We start from the raw sequence: 18525 nt of genomic DNA, 5'->3' as shown, positions 1-18525 counted from the left end.
CCCTGTGTGCCCACTTTGGTCACAGGTTGTCCTTGGGCTGCAGAATTGTCTCAGAAGTTTAAATCCTACCTTAGAAATAAGAGGTTGAAGGAAGCTTTTCATAAGAGGACTTATTAGAGTGAAGAAAGCTCCTGAAAAGTCTGCCTTAGGCAGAACTTCTAATACTAGAACAATGTAAATCCAAGTTAGGCACAAGATTGCTAAATCCTGGTTTCAGGATTCAAACCAGTACTCCTTCAGGAAATTGTGCTTTTTCAGTCGTCATCCTGGTTGCAGCTGACAGTGCCCACTTGCAGCAAGAAAAAGGCCTAGGTGGGGGGCAAGGAAAGGTGGGGGCTCCCCTTCCAGGGAGATTTCCTGCAGCCCTCACTGCTCCGGGCAGGGCCACACCTCGTGGTGCTGCTGTCACAGCTCCTGCCAAAGCCACACGGTGCCCTCGAGTGGCTGCAGAGTGTCCCCAGCAGCTCCCAACGAGGAGGTGCCTGCTGGAGATGAACTGCAATACACCAACTGTGTGTGATCAGTTATCAGAATAAAAGGTTTAGTGAAAAACATAGCAGACATCAGGAAAAAGAGCCTTAACGGGAGCTGAAGAAATGTCTGGAGCAGGATCGTGTTTAGGTGCTGGTGAAGATTATTTTAAGGCTCTAATTTTTTCCTTTTTAATAATAAATCTGCAAACACAAACTTTTACCTGTAGTTTAATGTTTATATAGTGATGGATAGCACCTAGAGGCCCCAACCAACATTTGAGCCCCCTCAATGTCTCTGCCCCAAGGAGCTTACAGTCTAAGCATCAAGAAGCAGGAGAGAAGAATAACCATTTTCTTTTATAGATCAACTCTGATCCAACACAGGTCAAGTGATTTACCCACTTTAAGGCACAGATGGTGTGGTGGGAATTAACCAAACATCTCTTGAATCTCTGCTGCAGGTCTCAAAAGATGTTGCCTCCTCTCTAGAACACCATTTTCTTTGTAAGATACAGCCCCTTTGGAATTCTGAGCCTGAAGCTGGTTAAGGACTGTTGGGGCCAGAGCTGCAGGGACAGAACAGAGAGAGCTGTCACAAGTGCAGCTGCTTTTTACACACTTTACTTTTCTGTGGTCATCTCACAGCTTTGGGCCCTGAAGCTGCCACAAGACCAGTTGGTCTGGGTGCTCTCTACCTTATTCTGGAATGAGATCTCCTGTCTTGGTTTTACCTGGTGTGAGAAGCCCAAATCTTATAAAGAAGCACCATTTATGTACTACTGTAACAAAGATGTTCTGCCCTTTCCCTGGTCCCCACATCTGAACACTTCTTGCTGGTGAGCACAAGATGGGGTGCTGGTAGGGAAGGCTGAGAGAGCTCTTCCTTTGGGAGCTTTTTTAGCATTCCTCCTTCTGCTCTTTTGGGGCTAGAGATTGGCTGCTAATGTTCATTTTAGACTTCTGTGGAGCCAGCAGTAAGATAAGGGCTTGTGTTTACATCAAGAGACTGACTATTTTATTTCAGCTTTGGTAACAAGTTCCTGACTTGGAGGTAGCAGCAGGTTCAGATTATTTCTATATTCATCAGCAAACCAAACTAAAATGAGCTGAAAGATGCACGTTGCTGAATAGCCCACTCTCTACCAACGTATATAACTGCAACTAATTGAAAAAAGACAAAGCCATTAATATTTTGCACCTTAAACTAAAGAACTTCAGTTTCATACTTGGTTGAAAGCTTTTGAAGTCAGCACCAATCTCATTGTATCACTGCCACCTGCTCAGTCACCAGTCCTATGTCTGTTGTCAAATGTGCATAAAACAAGGAGATGTGGGGTGCTCCGAGCTCACAAGGATAACTGGAAGGTAAGAATGAACAGCCAGTAGCAGATAAATTACTTAACAGCAGTCACTAAACAAATACACATCACCTGTAGAGAGCAGTACGTTAATTCACAAGTTAGGCTGTATTGATAGTGGAGGTGGCAATACACAATGAAAATATTAAAGCAGCATCACTTGACAAAGAGTCCTGCATTGTCAGGGAGCTGTTTATACACGAGGGTAAATGAAACGGCACTGACCATGGAAGCTGAACAGTCATGCATACCAAAGTGATCACTTTTCAGCTATTGCACAAGGAGTGACACTCTTAAGACATACACAGGAGGATTCTTACAACAAACTGACATCAGAAAGACTGCATGCACCATCTTTCAAGGCCTTATGTGAACTGTACATACACAAGAGTTGCTGTATACTGTAAATACATTGTGGATGTGTATAAATTCACATAAGATTAAAAGATTAATCTGTAAAGTTTCCACCATCTTATGCTTTATTTTATTCAGAAGGTGTCTTAGTGTGTAGATTATTTTGGATAAAACATATGACACCATTTCAGAGCTGAGGTTTCACGTAAGCATCATCTTAAATGCTTCAGTAAGTGGATATTGCCAAGGGACAGGTTTGGTTAAACCAAACTGATGACTAAAATGTGAATGTGACTTTTATTCTGAAAAGGATATAGAATATGGCTAATAATTTCACATATTTTCACAAGATAAAAAAAAAGCTTTTCAAGTGGATTTGGATTTCTAAGCACAAATAAAACCACTGATAGTATGGTGTACAACATTTAAAACCCTGATCAAAATTACTTCAGAATATTGTGCATTCCCCAAATATAACATGTTGGCAACAGAGGAAGGAAATGAAAAATTAAATGAGTAAGTTGGTGTGAGAGGAGTAAATTCTCTCTGTACCAAGTTTCATAATAAAATACTGTTGTATCTTTTAATTTTAGACATAAGGATTTTTATATCAGTCTGGTTTGTTTCTAAATGACCGAAAGTTTCAACTAAAAAGGTGTTTACACAATATACACATTTCATTACTTACAAAGAGAAATAAGCTTAAAATTTCATATTAAAAACCTGGGATACAGTAGGGTTAGTAGCACCATGAAAAATGTTTTTCAAAACTGCAGTCTTGTTATTTTAAACATACTCAGTGCGTCGTCTCTTTCTCTTGGTTGATCAAAAAGGTGCCATTTTGGTACAGAGAGAGAAATGAAAAATTTCGTCTTCTGATCCTTTGTGAACCTCGAGTGTTCTTTTCTGTTTCCAAGAGGTCAATTCTTTCATCTTAGTCCTGTTGTCAAATATGTACTGAACAACCCTTAGTTTGGCACATGAGTGAGGTACACTTGAATTTGCACGGTTAAAACAGTTTGGATTTGTTTTCTTTCTGCACAGTAGCACCATTGTTGCAGCTGGAAGACAGTGCATCTTAGGAATTTTCAACTGTTTTATAAAATGTTCTCCAAGATGTTACGTCTTCTTCATACAAACTTGACAACGACTAATACGTGTCCTCAGGTCTCCAGCTTTCAGTGTCTCTGACTGAGGTTTGCTGGTTGACAAGACACAAAAGGAAAGGCTGGGTTAGCTTTTTCTTTGTTTATACAACTGTTCCTTTCAAATTCTACTTCATTCTACGTTCTACATTTTTACATAACACTTAAGTATGTGAACAGGGAATGAATCCTGAATTTGAGAGTTTTCCTTGAAGGCTGATCTTTCTGTCCCCAGCACCAGGTGACATGCTCAGCCATGTCCAGTGTCCCCAAGGCGTGGTGACCACCTGCTTCAGGCTGGCAGGTCATGGAGCACAAACAAACTGGGGGGGAGGTGAATGCTGTACATTTGAGACGATACTTTGTTCTGTCCTTTGGATTTCTTAGTTGAAGGTACTTCAACAACAGATAAAAAATACTGGTACAGTGAGAGCTGTATTTAAGTGATGGCTTTACCAAATTATTTATTTTTATTCTGAAAGGATAAGGAGATGAGAGATTAATAGAATTACTTTGTGTAATATATGTGTACACAGAGTAAGCCCAATTCTTAACAATTTCTTAAAAAAATACAATAAAGAAGGAGTTTGTATTTATGGAATAGAGAAAATACTAGAGATAGAAAACTCAAAGGTGCATTGGTAGTTACTACTAGGCAGTTTTACCACAGATCAACTAACTGGAAATCTGAAGAGTGATAATTAATCTTGGCAAGTATCCTGACAGTAGGAGTTACACAAAACCAGCTTGGGGGCCACCCCTGCTCTGTAGCACAGTGCCTGTGTCACCAAGTAGCACAGCCTTGTGTCACCAAGCTACACTTCTCAATTAGGTGGCAGTGTGAATATTGTGATGTTTTTATCAGCACACAGTTATTTATTCTATGAGGGGAGATGATTTTTCAAATATTTTGCTACTCAAGTTGAAAGGGAAAAGGTTTGAGGAGCTGAGAGACTTCAGCTGAAATGCTGAGTGCAGAGAAGCTGAGAACAGAATGGCCACTGGCTGCCTTGCAGCCAAAATGTCATCTCATTTCCCTCTGCAAAGTGTGGGAAAAGGTGCTGGCCATGGAGGGTAGAAAACCTCCTTCACACAAGTATTTTAAAAACGGCTTATATGAACATCTGCCTTAAAAAGTTTTAAGTAGAGTTGGTCTTGCCCTTCATACCTGTCCCTTGTATGTCTGTACTTTTCAAATATTTGAGTGTACTGAAAGGTCTGTCAAGAAGAAAACCAACAAAATTGTTCTTTTAGGCTCCAAACATAGTAAACAGAGTAGGACTATTTTCAGAGAAAGTACTACAACAAAATATGAAGAATTGACATTGAAAGAACCTGAGTCCTTTCAAAACAGCATGTGCCCTAGCAATGTTTTACATATTAAAGGCTTACCAAGGAAACACTTGAAAAACTGGTTGTGAGGGGGAAAACAAACTACATCATTTCCCTATAAAACAAATCTCTTTTGATCTTTGGAATAAATCCAGTTTCCAAAGTGCTTATTCTGGAATAAAGCAATAGACAAGAAACAGGTTTTCTTACCTGAACATTTCTGACACCTCTACAGTTGCCAGCCAGAAACTGTAGGAATTGGCATAGTAGTTACAGGTGCCCCGACCGTGGCATTCGATGAACGGTGCTGAGCGGAATTCTTCCAAACAGGATCCCGGTGATGCCAAGGCCTGTCCAGAGCCCTCTGCTCCAGCACTGGTGTGCTGGTGGAGGAAACAGACACAAGAATCTCAGGTGCTAAAAATTAAATAGCACAGAATCAGCTACTAAAGACTCACTGTCCATTCTTGGTGGAGATGACGCGTGTCAGGCACCTCCATTAGTGTTAGTGGGATCTGTGTGTGGGAGAATCCCTGTCAGCCTTGGCTACATTGGTTAGGGATTAAAGGTAAAAGGCTCTCCAATGACAATTCTCTCAGTCCTGAACAACATCCCAAAGCAGCCAGTCAAGGACACAGGTAGGCAATAGCCACGTCTGGAGTAGGAGGCAGTTCTTACCATCATGAAAGAGTAACCAATCCAAAGGGAGTCCCAGCCTGGAGGACATGAAGGAATCTGAATGGTCTGACTGTGGACAGCTATCACCATAGCAGGAGCTTCACACACAACACATCTGGACATAGGGGAAGTACCAGAGAAACACATGGCATTAAAATGCTATAGGATTATGTTTTATTATGAATTCTTACCCAGAGAAAGGGAAGAAAACTAGCCTGTGAGAGGCTCTCCTATTAATCTAGACTTCTCACATATTTTGTAAGTGCAGTAAGACAGTATTTTGGAGTGCAAGATATGTCTATGTTTTCACTACATTAGATAAAATACTGAAGCAGTTCCTGAAACGAAAACTGGAAGCTCCAAGTCCTGAAGTGAACACCTTAATCCCAGAGCCAGTGGCTCCCATGTTCTCCCTCCTTGTCTGTAGGGATCTTGGCACTGCTGACTACAGAGGTGCCCTGGTCGAGGGGAGCTCTTGCAGCCTTTCAGCCTCTCATTTTCACTGCTGTATGGAGACAGACCTTTTAAGGCAGTGAACACTTTAAAAGAAGCAATTTTCCTAGTTTTTCCCAGAGCAAAACATGACAGATTCATCTCCTAATACCAAACCTGCATGCTGGAAACACGTGGATAAGACCATATTGATATTGATCTCGACATTAAAAGGGACCTGATAGCCTGCTTTGTCTCACCGGCTGATGAAGGGCTGGATGCTCTGCCCAGTCAGTGGCTCCATGCTCATGGGCATTGGCTCTGGAGTTGACAGCCAGTAGGAATAGTCATTCCTTGATGCAAAGTTACAAACATTGTTGATGTTGCAGAACATGAAGGGCATGGTGCTGAAACGTCTAAGACAGCTCCCAGCAGTACCTACAGAGTAAGATACATAAAACGTGACAGCGAAGTTTTCACTTCATTGCTGTTTATAGCAATTCTTTGAGAACAGTAATTGCGTATTCTTCCTCTCCTCCTGTGAGTGCACAGCATGTGCTATCAGATTGTCACATGAGGGAAAAACTTAACTTCTCTGTTTTCATTTACATTCTTTCATCCTGGATTATAATGTGCAGCCTCTGGAGGTAGCAGATCTTAGTATGCAATCCCCATCCTCATCCAAGAAATCTCTAAGACTGTCATATCTTCAGAGAACCAGAGCATTCGAAGAAGCAGCTATAAGCTCTTTCCTTTTAAAGACAGTGCATGCAGAATATCTCACCCAAATCCTGGCCATGTGCCCTTTCATTTCCTTGCACATATAGAAGAGAGAATCCATCGTATATTCTTGATGTTCCCTGTGGACATAGTGGTGTATCGCTGGTCTGGCTGTGCCGAGTTATAAGGAATCCATGAGCAACAGAAGCTGTTCCAGGAGGACCAGGTGGGCCTTGTAAGCCATCAGGACCAGGAGGTCCCTGAATTCCTCGTGAGCCTGTTCACATGAGAGAAACACAACACACAGTTATTTATTAATGCCATTTCTTGCTCTTTTAGGACCAACTGCTCTGAAAGGCAGCATGTTCCTGGGACTGAGGTGCTTGTGAATTAGGGCACCATGTGTCTGCTAACACTTCCTTCCTGGTTTGGTTTTTTTTTTTTCATTTAAACTTGGTTAAATCACAGAGATTGTCATAGCTCATCATTATAATAGTGGAACCTCTCTGTGTTGTAGGGGTATTGTGAAGTTATATACATTCAGGGCTGTGAGACACTAAGATAACAACTGCAGAGAACATGACAGCCACTAGAGTAAGTTCAGATATATCTCTGTGTGTACAGCTTAGTAAGATAGTGTTGAAACATCTTGCTCAAGATCACAAAATAAATGGCAGAGCCAGAAACAGGAGCAAATCTCACTCTGGGGCATACAGTGGTAACACCTGAGCCATAGCCCATCAAAATGAATAGAAAAACTGCAGCCAGTTTTGGAGCAGGTTACAAAAAGTAGAAATAAGCCAGAACAGCCTTAAGTGTGAGCAAAAATGATTCAGAAATGTATAAGAAAAGGCTGTTCTAGAACAGCAATATCAGGAAATATAACTCTAGATATTTAGAATATGTTATTCTACAGTAATTATTTATATTTTCCCACTAAAATAATGCTAACAGATTTCATAGAGCTATTCAAAGGAAAAGGAAAAAGAGGCATTATAAATTTTTGTATTCTTTTAACTATTTAAATTCTAATACTTTTTCTTATAGTTTACAGTATAGAGCTGTTTAATATCTATCATCTTTAGAAAATTGTCCCAGTGCCTAGCCTGACTTCTCAAATACTAGGTCAGGGGTTCTAAGCAATAGCTGCATAGCAGCCTGATCTTTGCATTTGGTGAAATTCTTTCTTTTATGAATCTGGTTTTTTCCCATTCATTATTTCCATGCCAAATAAAAGTTATTTTACTAATCTCACTCTTCTGTTTCTTACAATCTTCATTATCTGCTCTGCATCATGTGTGCTGCAAAGAGGATGCCATTCAGCTTAAGATAAAGCACTGGACAATATTCAGCAATGACCAGCAATATTCTAGACCAAAATATGTTAAGCTGCTTGTCATATTTTTGCATTAAGAAAATCCTAAAATTACTATTTTGTCTTTATTCCCATGAAGCAAAGATCTTACTTCCCAGTATTAGCTTGCACTCAGAAATGGGAGTATCTCTTTTTCCACTGAGTACTCACAGGATAAACACCATACCTGGTTGGCCTGGAAGACCCCTCTCTCCTTTACGTCCTGCTGGACCATCAAAACCAGGCAGTCCATCTCGCCCTGGGTCACCAGGAAGACCAATTGGACCTAGAATAGTAGACAAAAGCATAACTGAAATAAAAGCTCTTGAAATCTCACTACAGAAATCTTTAAATTGCCTGGGACTCGTGTTATTTCTTTGTGATATATAAGAACAGTCCATTGAACAGTCCATATATGGTGGAACCCTGCATTTATCTATTAACCCTGCATTTATCTATAGTCTATTAACCCTGCATTTATCTATTACCTCTTGCTGAGCTCAGTAACTCATCTCTGCAGCCTCTGCCACGTGACTGGCATTGCATCCTGCACTTGGCTGCCCCTCTGTTACTTCCTCTGCAGCCACCCAGGATCGTACCTGGCAATCCCTGTGGCCCTGGCAATCCAGGTGGCCCTTTGGACCCAGGCTGCCCTGGAGGACCCGGGGGACCAGGATCACCTTTGACAACAATGCTTCGTCCAATGGTACCTGGTAAACCTGGTGGACCTGAGAGAGAGCAGATTAGTATTAGAGAAACCAAGGTAGAAGAGGGCATTAGAAACAGTTTGTTTATTGCAAAATCAGAAGCCAAGAGCTCAATCAATACAAAGAATAAGTGTATATACAGGACAAAAAAGTGCTCTCAGTGACCCCTTCAAAGGGCCACTCTTGCAGGAATTGATCCATGTAGACTGGATACAGAGTATAAAATATTTTGGATCACTTGTCGGGGCAAAAAAGTTCAGCCTAGAATTGTGTTAAAAATGTCGCTCACTCAACTACTTTCATTGCTGGCTGAGACCAACTCAGTCCTATATCCGTGTGACAAATTCTACTGGCATGGAGCAAAAGTTGTGATGTCTGTCCCCAGGACTCCTACCTGGAGGGCCTGGCAGTCCCTGGCTGCCTGTGAGGCCAGCGGGTCCTGCAGGGCCAGTGGGACCCTTCATACCTGAAACACCAAATTGACACAGTTACACAGTGAAAGAATAAGCTGTTTTACACACTCTGCTGCAGGAACGGCCCAAACAGGCTGTTACTGTGTCTGGAGGTTTTCACTCGAAATGCCATTTAAATACCTGGGAATCCCCAGCGAAATACCTGGGAATCCTGGAACGCCTGGAACCCCGGGGTCCCCCTTCATTCCATTCAGGCCAGGACGACCAGGATCCCCCTGAAGAGAACGATCTCATGTTATTCACTCATCTCCTCTCAGTTTCAGAAACAGAATGCAAAGGTGGCAGGGGACAAATGAGCAAACTGGGGACAGTGAAGGGCTGAGGCACACAGGAACATGAGGCTCCCATGGGAATATAGCAGGGACATACTGTCCAGATGCTGGGGGATAATTAAGGAAAAGGCCCTCTTTCTTGCTTCAAGACAGGGCGTTAGCGACCACATTTTGGTTTTGATTTTACTATGTTAAACTACATATTCCAGCTGAACATATTCCATTTCTATGGCATTTAAAAATTAACTATGGGAAAACTCCATTTCTTATCCTACCTGGCGTCCAGGTGGTCCTTGATCTCCCTTTGGCCCAGTCAGGCCAGGTGGACCAGGTGGACCTGGGTTTCCTTTTTCCCCTTTAAGTCCTCCACTGCCTGGTGGCCCTCGTGGACCTTCTGGGCCTGGTGGACCTTAACATTGCAGAACAAATATGCACATATCAGTACATATCAACCATTCTGCCCAAGTTTGTGCCTTCAGAGTCAGAAAAAAAAATTAAAGATATTTTGTCTTGACTTCCCAGCTCTATTTCAATGCTAAATTTAGGGTAAACTAAAAGAAAAACAAATAGAGGGGTTATTTGCACTACCCAAATCAGGAACCAAGGTTCCTTATCTAGCTGGTGAAGAGAAGCAGGTCTTTCCAGAGGGCAGTGCAGCTCACCTGCCTCAGCAGCTTTCCAGTGACCAGACTGGTGCCTTTACTAGGAGCCAAGAAACCCAAAATTAGATGGTACAAATATCCCCTCTGCTGACCTGCATTACATTCACCATGTCTTAAGCTCTGTTTAACAGCCTGAACTCCTTTTGAAAGCCAGTCTCAACAATGTAAAATGTTGCTGCTTTTTTGCTGTTACAATTTGATGTACCTATTGAGAAGCCCTCATATACTGTCTCCTGACTGCCAGGCAGCAGGAAGCTCATCAATCTGCCTTTCCTGAATAATAACCCGAGTTGCAGAAACTTTCTTTAGTTGAATCTCCCTCCAACTGATTTGTCTTTCTTCAGTAGAATTATGCCACGTGAATCCAATAACTGGACTGGTCTTTAAATATTTTCCCTTTGCTACAGCCACATTAACCCCAAGCAAAGCACTGGATTTAAAAGAAACTTGGGTATCTGGAGAACTGAAATATGAGACCTCCACCTTTATGCCACCATCTAAACAGAAGGTAAGTGATATTAATTTGTGGCAAAACAAACTGTATGCAAGAGCAGCAACAGCTAATAACATTTTACAAGTTAGATCTCATAATGGATTAACAAAAGGATCTCTTTGCAGGACAGTGCTATGACATTTTCCCCTGTAGTGCAACAAATCCAATAACATTTGAGTGTGACAGATTTTCAGTTCTTCTGCAACCTTGAATAACTTAGCATCTCCCTTGACATCCTCACAGTCTATATTCAGCAAATTAATTTGATGACTTGTATTTCCGCATGCAAATTTGAGTATAGAATCCCTTCCCTTTTTAAATCAACAGCAATTTTGTACCAGATTTCACACGTATCCTGTAGCAGCTTCAGCTACAGAAAGCATCCCATCATGCAAGGATTTTTTGTGTTCGTTTGGCTCTTTTTACTGTACTGTACACATGCAAACTAATACCAGGTTACCATCTGAGGCCTGCTAATCAAACACATACGGTCTGCAGGGTAACCACAGCCCTTAAAGAGACAATCACAGAATTACAGGAAAACATCTGTTTCTCTTACATCAAGTGCAACGCAGTAAAACAAATTGACCGAGTTAGAGTCTAACCTGGAGGACCTGGAAGGATCAGAGTTCACCAAAGCCCAATGATCGATGTTAGAAGGGTCAGACATCACACAGTACAAAACAAGATTACTAGTTAGAAATAGTACAGATCACAGCATATACACTACACAACAACCCACTTCACCAGCATATTTTGTATTTACAATATAATCCACATACATGCACAAAACCATACATGAATACACAGCAAGAGGTATTTCCAGATACAAGTTATTCTGGTGACTAGGCTCTGCTAATTTGACACTTCATTTAACAGCAAACTCAGAGCTTTACTAATAAATGTGTTATTGCTTTAACATTACAGCTAAGGCCTATGACTGGTTAGTCCTGGCTCACAGGAGGTTTGGACTATGTAACCATTTCACTGACAATATTCAGCCTCACAGGGCCTGGAGCTTGGCAAACAGGCAGGTGAATTGGGAATGACAACTTACACGTGAGCAAAGTTCTGCTTTGGTAGGGGGGAAGTGTGACTTAACAGAGGGTCGTATCACCACAAATCAGGTATGACCCTCAGATATCTATGGATACAATTCTAGGGCTGAAAAGTAGGCTTACACTCACTTTGAAATGGTAAGCAGGAGTGACATGGATCAACAGGGCTGCAAATGCTGTAAGCAAAAATACAGCAGAACTTGCAAATTTAGAATTTGCTGTCTTTACTGTTGGCATTATCTTCTTGATAAAATTATTCCAAGATGCTAATTTACCTGTTCAAGGTTATTATAGAAAATGGCATGTGATTAACATCCTTAGGAAAAAATATTTAAATATTCTCTTTCAAAAGGTAAGCTGGTTGTCCCTATCACACTCCCAAGGAGCTGCTCTGCCACTTCCATCTTTCATGTCAGTGAAATGATTTAAATATGCCAACATACCACCATGCAATTTGCAGCTAAAAACTACAATAAATATGCATCAGGTTTACTTCACAGCACTATTTCTTACATATTTGATAAATTATTTTAAACACTAACTGTAATACAGTTGTTAAAAATAATGACATAGACATTTCACTGTTACTGTTAAGTACTTATAAACTATATTTCACTGATAGGTAAGTTTTGCTATGATTTATAAATCTGTCCTACATGTGTTCATCACTGAAATCTGGCTGAGCACAGTCACAGGGTGGAACAAAACACGAGGCAATTGCTCAGCTCCTCCCAGCACCCCCATGATGGCAGCCCTCCTTTAAAGTGTGGTTACTGCTTGGGTGACCACAGTTAAATTAAAAGGTAAAGCCACAGTCATTTCTTTATATGACTGCATAAAGCTGGGATTCAAACATCAGGGGCTGCCACATTTGCAACCTCACAGTGCTTGGGATAGCAGGCTAAAAACTAAAATGTATTCCTTCATGGAATTTTCCTGACAGTTCTTTGCTTCCTTGAAGTCATCATAGCAAAACTTAAAGATATCATTATTATTATTAAGCAGATATACCAAGTCATTTTCTATAGACACAGATGTAAAAAATCTTCCCAAGTGCCAGTTTGTGTTCCATGTTGATCCTCTAAAGTTAAAATAAACTTCTGAAAACCACCATGTTCTCACCAATCCTGGCCCCCTCCTCTAGTGCCAGGGAGGGGAGAGCTGTGAGCTTTATTTTCTTTAAATAGTTGTGAAAAGAAGAACTTTCCTTATTTCCTCTAAATATTCTGGTGAAGCAAAACAATGGAAATAAGGATCTCTCTTCTCTGAAAAGTTACAATGCTCCAAGTTGGGAATGTAAAGCATCACTTAGTCTATATAAATTTTCCTACAGACACCCTTGGTATAAAAGAAGCATTTAATTTAAGTCACTTGAGGGTGTCCAAAATAAACAGCAGCAGGTGTTACAGGAACGAATGCTGTCACTTGCCCAAGCTGCAATACACAATTATACAGCAAAGGCACAGGAGGACAGTGCAATATGCTTTAAAAAAAAAAAAGATGAAACCCACTATATATTATTTTCAACTGCACTGAGAATAAATACAAGTTTCATGCTGGGGACACTTTATAAAAGCCTTGCAAATCTGGATCCACATGGTCTTCCACCACGGGCAGAGCAACTCTATGCCCTTCCAGTGTCAGTCCCACAACAACATGGAGGAGGTGGCTGAAAGCAAACTCTGACCTTTTTTTTTTCCCCACCACAAATTAGAAGGTATGTCTGAAAAATGACTTTGCATATCTACATTTAGACAATACAAAAGTATATAAGTTCATTTTCATGCAAAGTTATTATTTTGGAGTTACAGGGCTAACCTGAGGGACCTGGGAGTAGGGGGTCAGAATTCACCAAGGTCATCATTAGAACAAGGGGAAAAACATCAAAATTGTTAGAAATATCAACAAACTAACATATTCAACTAAACCTTTCTTTTTAGATTTAGCTCAATATTCCTTTACATACAGTATGCAAAACACCAAACTATTATTGTTCACAGCAATGAAAATAGACTTGTAGAGTAACAGCAATGTTCTGTTGCCCTGGAAATTGGCTTAATTTTATAATCAATTAATAAATCTCTCCCAACACCATCTATCAATGTTTATTTTAGGGACAACTCAACTGAAGTCAGAGCGCTAAATCATGTTTGACTTCATCACTTTTACTAATCTTAGAACATACACAGAAGTCAACAACAACCAGTGTACGCAAACAGCTTCTGGTTTTATTTCTGTCCCTGGAAGGGGTAATTTGACAGCCACACAGCTGCTTTTATGACTAACTGCCTTATGTTGAGATGTTACAAAATAAGCATTCCAACAATAGACTGTGTTATCATCAGAAACAAAAGGCTGGAGTGCTGATTGTACCAGAACTGCAATAATAGTTTGGTTTATCCACATTAGTTCACACATAACTGAGCAAAACAAATGCTTCACTTTATACATTGCATGCAACAAAAATGGAAATAAGAGAAAGAGAGAGAGAACATGGCTGAGCAGAACCTCACTGATTGTTGTCCCCTGTGCCACTGCTCATAAACCTGCACAAAATGAGCCCCACCATTTCTCCACATGCCCAGCTGACTGGAGTCAGTAAGGACCTGATTTATACAGGGAAGTGTGAACAGGATGAGGAGCTCCATAAAACCCCAAGGCTGAAGCAGAGCAGAGAATCTCAGTTGGTACTTTTATTATATATCAGGGGCTGCTTAGCTGGTTTACTTTTAATTTTTTTTAGAGTTTGAAGATACCCTCTGTAAAAGACTCTTTTAAAAAGGAAAGTCTATACTGTTATGGACTAAAATTTTAATTGCTGCACCACTCTACATACAGAAAAATTACAGAAAGTCAAAAGCAAACCTGCTGCAGGGATGCTCCACTGCCTGGTCAGAGCCCCTGGGGTACAGCAGGAAGTAAGTTCCTCCAGGAAAAAGAGGAAAGGCACACACACCTCATTCCACTGACCAAATAGGAACCCAGGAAGACATTGTGACTGGCTGTGGGTTATTAACCAATGGGGCTGTTCCACACCAGTCACACACAAAGCATGTTTAGGACAAAACTGGAGTACTTTTACTAGGACTAAAAGAAAACCTCATTATACTGGCAAACAGCACCCCAGTTTTAAGGTGTTACAAATTAAAAACAAATGTTGTTTATAATGACTCATATTTTGAATGCACAGTTAGGGTAGATGAGTTCATAGCTCACTCTGCACAAGAAAAAGCTCATACTGCCATTGAGAATAATAACATATGATGCAATTTCAGTTCTAAGGAAAATATTTTGATAAAATTCCATCCTAAAAAACACTTTTCAGCTGGACTGCCTCTTCTTGTATCAAAAGCAAGCATGAAGAAAAAGCAACTCTTAAAATCTTTCCGAGTGTGTACTGCAAAAGTGTACTCTCCCTTCATATCCAAAAATGAACAATGTATGTGGAGCAGCTATTTCATACATGTACTAACTCAAAACTCACTTTCCTCAGAAAAGTTCTTAAATAAAGGAATGGTTTGAGGACAGGTGGAGGGTAATAAATCAGAATATGACTGCACCATTAATATGAAAACTAAAAAAACCCTATCATCAACGAATGGCTTTGTTTGAAAGCAGTCTGATTTAGGGAGAATATGAGGCCTGTTAAGTGCTCTATTGGTATCAGAGCTTGAGCCAGAGCTGTGACAGGTTCATTGAAGTTAGATTTTTTCAAAAGCATTTTCTAAATTCAAATAAACATTCTGTAACACACATCAACCCCCCACCCATCAAATTCTAATACAGGCCAGGTAGTTGCTCAGCAATGTTAACTCAGTATAGTGTTTTCTCATTCCCAGAATTAGTTGGTGCAGGAACAAAATGCAAACATGGAATGGAAGGATAAACACGGCACGATGGAGCACGGAATCCACGGGAGCCACATGACACAATGGAGCAATGACTTGTGTTACATGGCGCGGAGATGAGGAGCAGCTCTCCGACCGGATCATGCTGGGATGCTAGTGGGAATTTGACTGCCATGGCTCTTATGATGGGGTTTGTTACTTTTGGTTTTTGTGCACGATGACATTTGCTGATCATGTGACAAACACTGCAAAGGTATTGGATGCTCAGAGGTTGGTGTCGTGCTTGTGAGGTGATTACTGGGGCAGCATGCGGAGAACCTCCCGTTCAGCAACACCTTCGATTTTTGCTGCCAGGTATCACAAACTCACAGAAACTCAGGCTGTCTCATTTTTAGACACTGCTACTTTTGGCAACAATCTCTGGTTGCCCACACACCTATGCCATGAGGCTTAAACTTAACCATCCAAATAAACTGAGAGTTTGAAGGCTGATGACCTACCAGCAAAATATCAAAGTATCAGAGATGTTCATAGGTATGGATCATGCTCTTACCTGGCCTTCCTGGAACACCTGGTGGGCCAGGGCTACCTTTAGGACCTTCCAGAGGTGGCCCTGGTAATCCTGGTGGACCTGGTGGACCCTGTAGACCAGGGAATCCCTGGAAACCTGCTTCTCCCTTCAGACCTGGAAGTCCAGGGGGCCCTGGTGGGCCAGGTAACCCCAGCTCTCCTTTTTGCCCTGTAAAACCAAACAGCCATGCTTATGAATTCTGTTACAAAAGCACACAAGTCAATTAATTTGCAGGGCCATTTCTCTCTCTTGCAGAAGGTCCAAGTCTGGCCACAACTCCCCTCATTTGCACAGTGAGACAGCGTAAAATTGTCTAACATTCAGAAATGAGTTAAGGCTAATAATTCTTGCAGGAGAAAGTGCTATAGTTTCTGACATGTTAAAAAGTCTCACTGAGTCTCACTTGACTCCTCAGTGATACTGTAATTCCTAAACATCCTCTGAGATTGTAAGCCTACAAGCAAGACTTTCTGTGAAGAAATCTGTCTATATTAAGACTTCATAATTTTTTTGAGACATGCTGAAAGTTAAGACCTGCTTGATGAATTTAGGAGCTTTAATGCTACTGGAAAGTAAGAAATACAGCAAGCAGCTATACTTTTAAAGCAACTTATTTGTCATCTGTTGTATGAATGCTTTATTTACTGAGACAAATCAGCAAAGTTCCACACAATGCACTAGCCTATTGTCCTGTGTGCATTTATTCTGGCTGTGTAACTGCTAATTTACAAAATTCAGCGGTCAGTAATAAATGTCTTTATTACTATAGTTAATTTAAAACAGTCTGCTGAGAAGAAAAAATTGTTATTTTAGTTGTTGCCATGGCATTGATTTGTTGCAGAACATACAACACACCCTTCTTGTTTTTTTGGTGTATAAATGTATTTTGCATTCAACCTTTTTAACAAGGAGCAAGAGAGAAACTTTACCTGACAATCCTGGGAGTCCTGGAGGTCCTGGGCGCCCAAAACCTGGTAGACCTGAAAAGAAACAGATTCAGGTAATAATGAACATTTAGCTTTCAGGTCTCCAGGAATGGGAACTTGAGGCTTAGAATGATGAAAATGCAGTTCACCTCAATCTGCGATTCCTTGAGGTTACTCGGATTTTCATTCACTCCCCAGCCCTCACCAAAGCCAGAGGTTTTGCTGTTGAATGCATCTGTAACTGCCATAAGCATTTCCATCCATTTGCAATCCATGCTCTTACAGATTTTGGGGGTTGCTATGTTTGTATTTTTGTTTGGGGTTCTGTCTTTAAGGCAGACATTACACTATTCATGCACTCTGTAACTGAGCTGAAGCAATACAGCTAACATGGAATACAGGAATAGAGGCTGGGGCTGAAGTCAGGTAATAAAATCTAAGAGCTGATTGAATTCTTGTCCTGTGCTTCACTGGCAGCTTGACAGTAGCCTTTGTGAGCCACTCATCAGCTGGGAACCACAGGAGCAGCTTTGAAGGTGTAAGGCCAGTTACAGGAAAGAAAGGATAGTCAGCAGGACACCTCAAAGCAGAGTGAAGAGGAGAAAACAAACAGGAAGGGCTCCTAACCTGGTTCACCCTTCTGACCCGCTGGCCCAGGGATACCATCTCGACCAGGCTGTCCCTTCTCCCCGGAAGGACCAGGAGGGCCAGGACGACCAATGTCACCTAAAAAGGGGACAGAATACATTAGCACAGTCATGCCTAACCTGCAACAAAAAAGCAGCATCCCCCTCCCCACTATCTGGATCTGAAGGTGTGGCAATGCAATGTAAGACTCACAGGGTGTAACCTTAAAATTAAAACCTTTCTCTCTCTCTTCTGACAGCTTAGAAAAGGCTTTTAGGCCTGTGACCTTTCAAGCAGTCACTGTTTGCTAAAAATAATATAATACTTCCCTTTAGAATAAATTAAGACTTTGCCCCTATATAAATAGGTTAGACCCCTGGAGCACTTCACATAAATAAAGCTGAAACAGTTAAGTTGTTGTTTCAATAGCTAATGAATTGACTAGGACAGTAGACACAAGTCCTCAAAAGAAAGTTAAAACTTCTTTTTTTCTGTTTAATTTCAGTGAATTACGTGTCTGTGTGCACCCATGTACATATAGATGCATTTTCATCATGTTAAAGGTAAGAAGAAAGGAAGTGGCTTCATGTGTTATGTTTTTCACAGAGGCTGCTGACCTCTGCTGCACTGTTCATGCTCACCTACTGGCCCAGGTGGTCCAGGCAGGCCAGGATTACCTGGAGGCCCCTCAATACCTTTTGGTCCTGGAATTCCCGGTGTTCCTGTAAAGTACAGACATTCCAATAAAATTAAGCACAAAACTTTTTTTTCAGTAGATCTTGAAATGCCACAGTCTGAGATGCCCTGAGTAACAAATGAGCTAATTGTACCAAGATACTGTATTTATGCTCATTTTGCAGCTTTACAGCTGACCAAGGATGTGAATTATAAAGCAAAGAATGTACAGAAACAAACATGCTGGCACAGCTGTCCTTACTGCAACTCTCACAACTTTGTCTTCTTAACAGCTGAGTGCCCATGGCCAAGGGCGCAGCGAGGCTGCCAGTCTGCTAGAAAATTACCAGAGACAGGTGTTTCTGCT

General features: G+C 41.1%; 1 protein-coding gene across 1 annotated transcript in view; it reads right to left on the bottom strand.

Annotated features, from left to right (window-relative positions):
• Window positions 1-691: 691 nt before the first annotated feature.
• Window positions 692-18525, bottom strand: part of COL4A5 (collagen type IV alpha 5 chain) — a 78742-nt gene continuing 60908 nt past the window's right edge. The window contains exons 38-51 of the mRNA XM_071569134.1: window positions 18125-18205; window positions 17484-17582; window positions 16860-16910; window positions 15913-16098; window positions 9574-9707; window positions 9169-9241; window positions 8948-9019; window positions 8446-8574; window positions 8034-8132; window positions 6557-6769; window positions 6033-6210; window positions 5341-5455; window positions 4873-5045; window positions 692-3386 (exon numbers count right to left, since the gene is read on the bottom strand). Of these exons, the coding sequence (XP_071425235.1) occupies window positions 3305-3386; window positions 4873-5045; window positions 5341-5455; window positions 6033-6210; window positions 6557-6769; window positions 8034-8132; window positions 8446-8574; window positions 8948-9019; window positions 9169-9241; window positions 9574-9707; window positions 15913-16098; window positions 16860-16910; window positions 17484-17582; window positions 18125-18205 (1685 nt within the window). The 3' untranslated portion in view covers window positions 692-3304. The remainder of the gene's footprint in view (window positions 3387-4872; window positions 5046-5340; window positions 5456-6032; window positions 6211-6556; window positions 6770-8033; window positions 8133-8445; window positions 8575-8947; window positions 9020-9168; window positions 9242-9573; window positions 9708-15912; window positions 16099-16859; window positions 16911-17483; window positions 17583-18124; window positions 18206-18525) is intronic.

Source organism: Pithys albifrons, chromosome 14 (assembly GCF_047495875.1).
Source record: "Pithys albifrons albifrons isolate INPA30051 chromosome 14, PitAlb_v1, whole genome shotgun sequence".
Lineage (NCBI taxonomy): Eukaryota > Metazoa > Chordata > Aves > Passeriformes > Thamnophilidae > Pithys > Pithys albifrons.
This window is presented reverse-complemented; position numbering and strand designations above follow the sequence as displayed.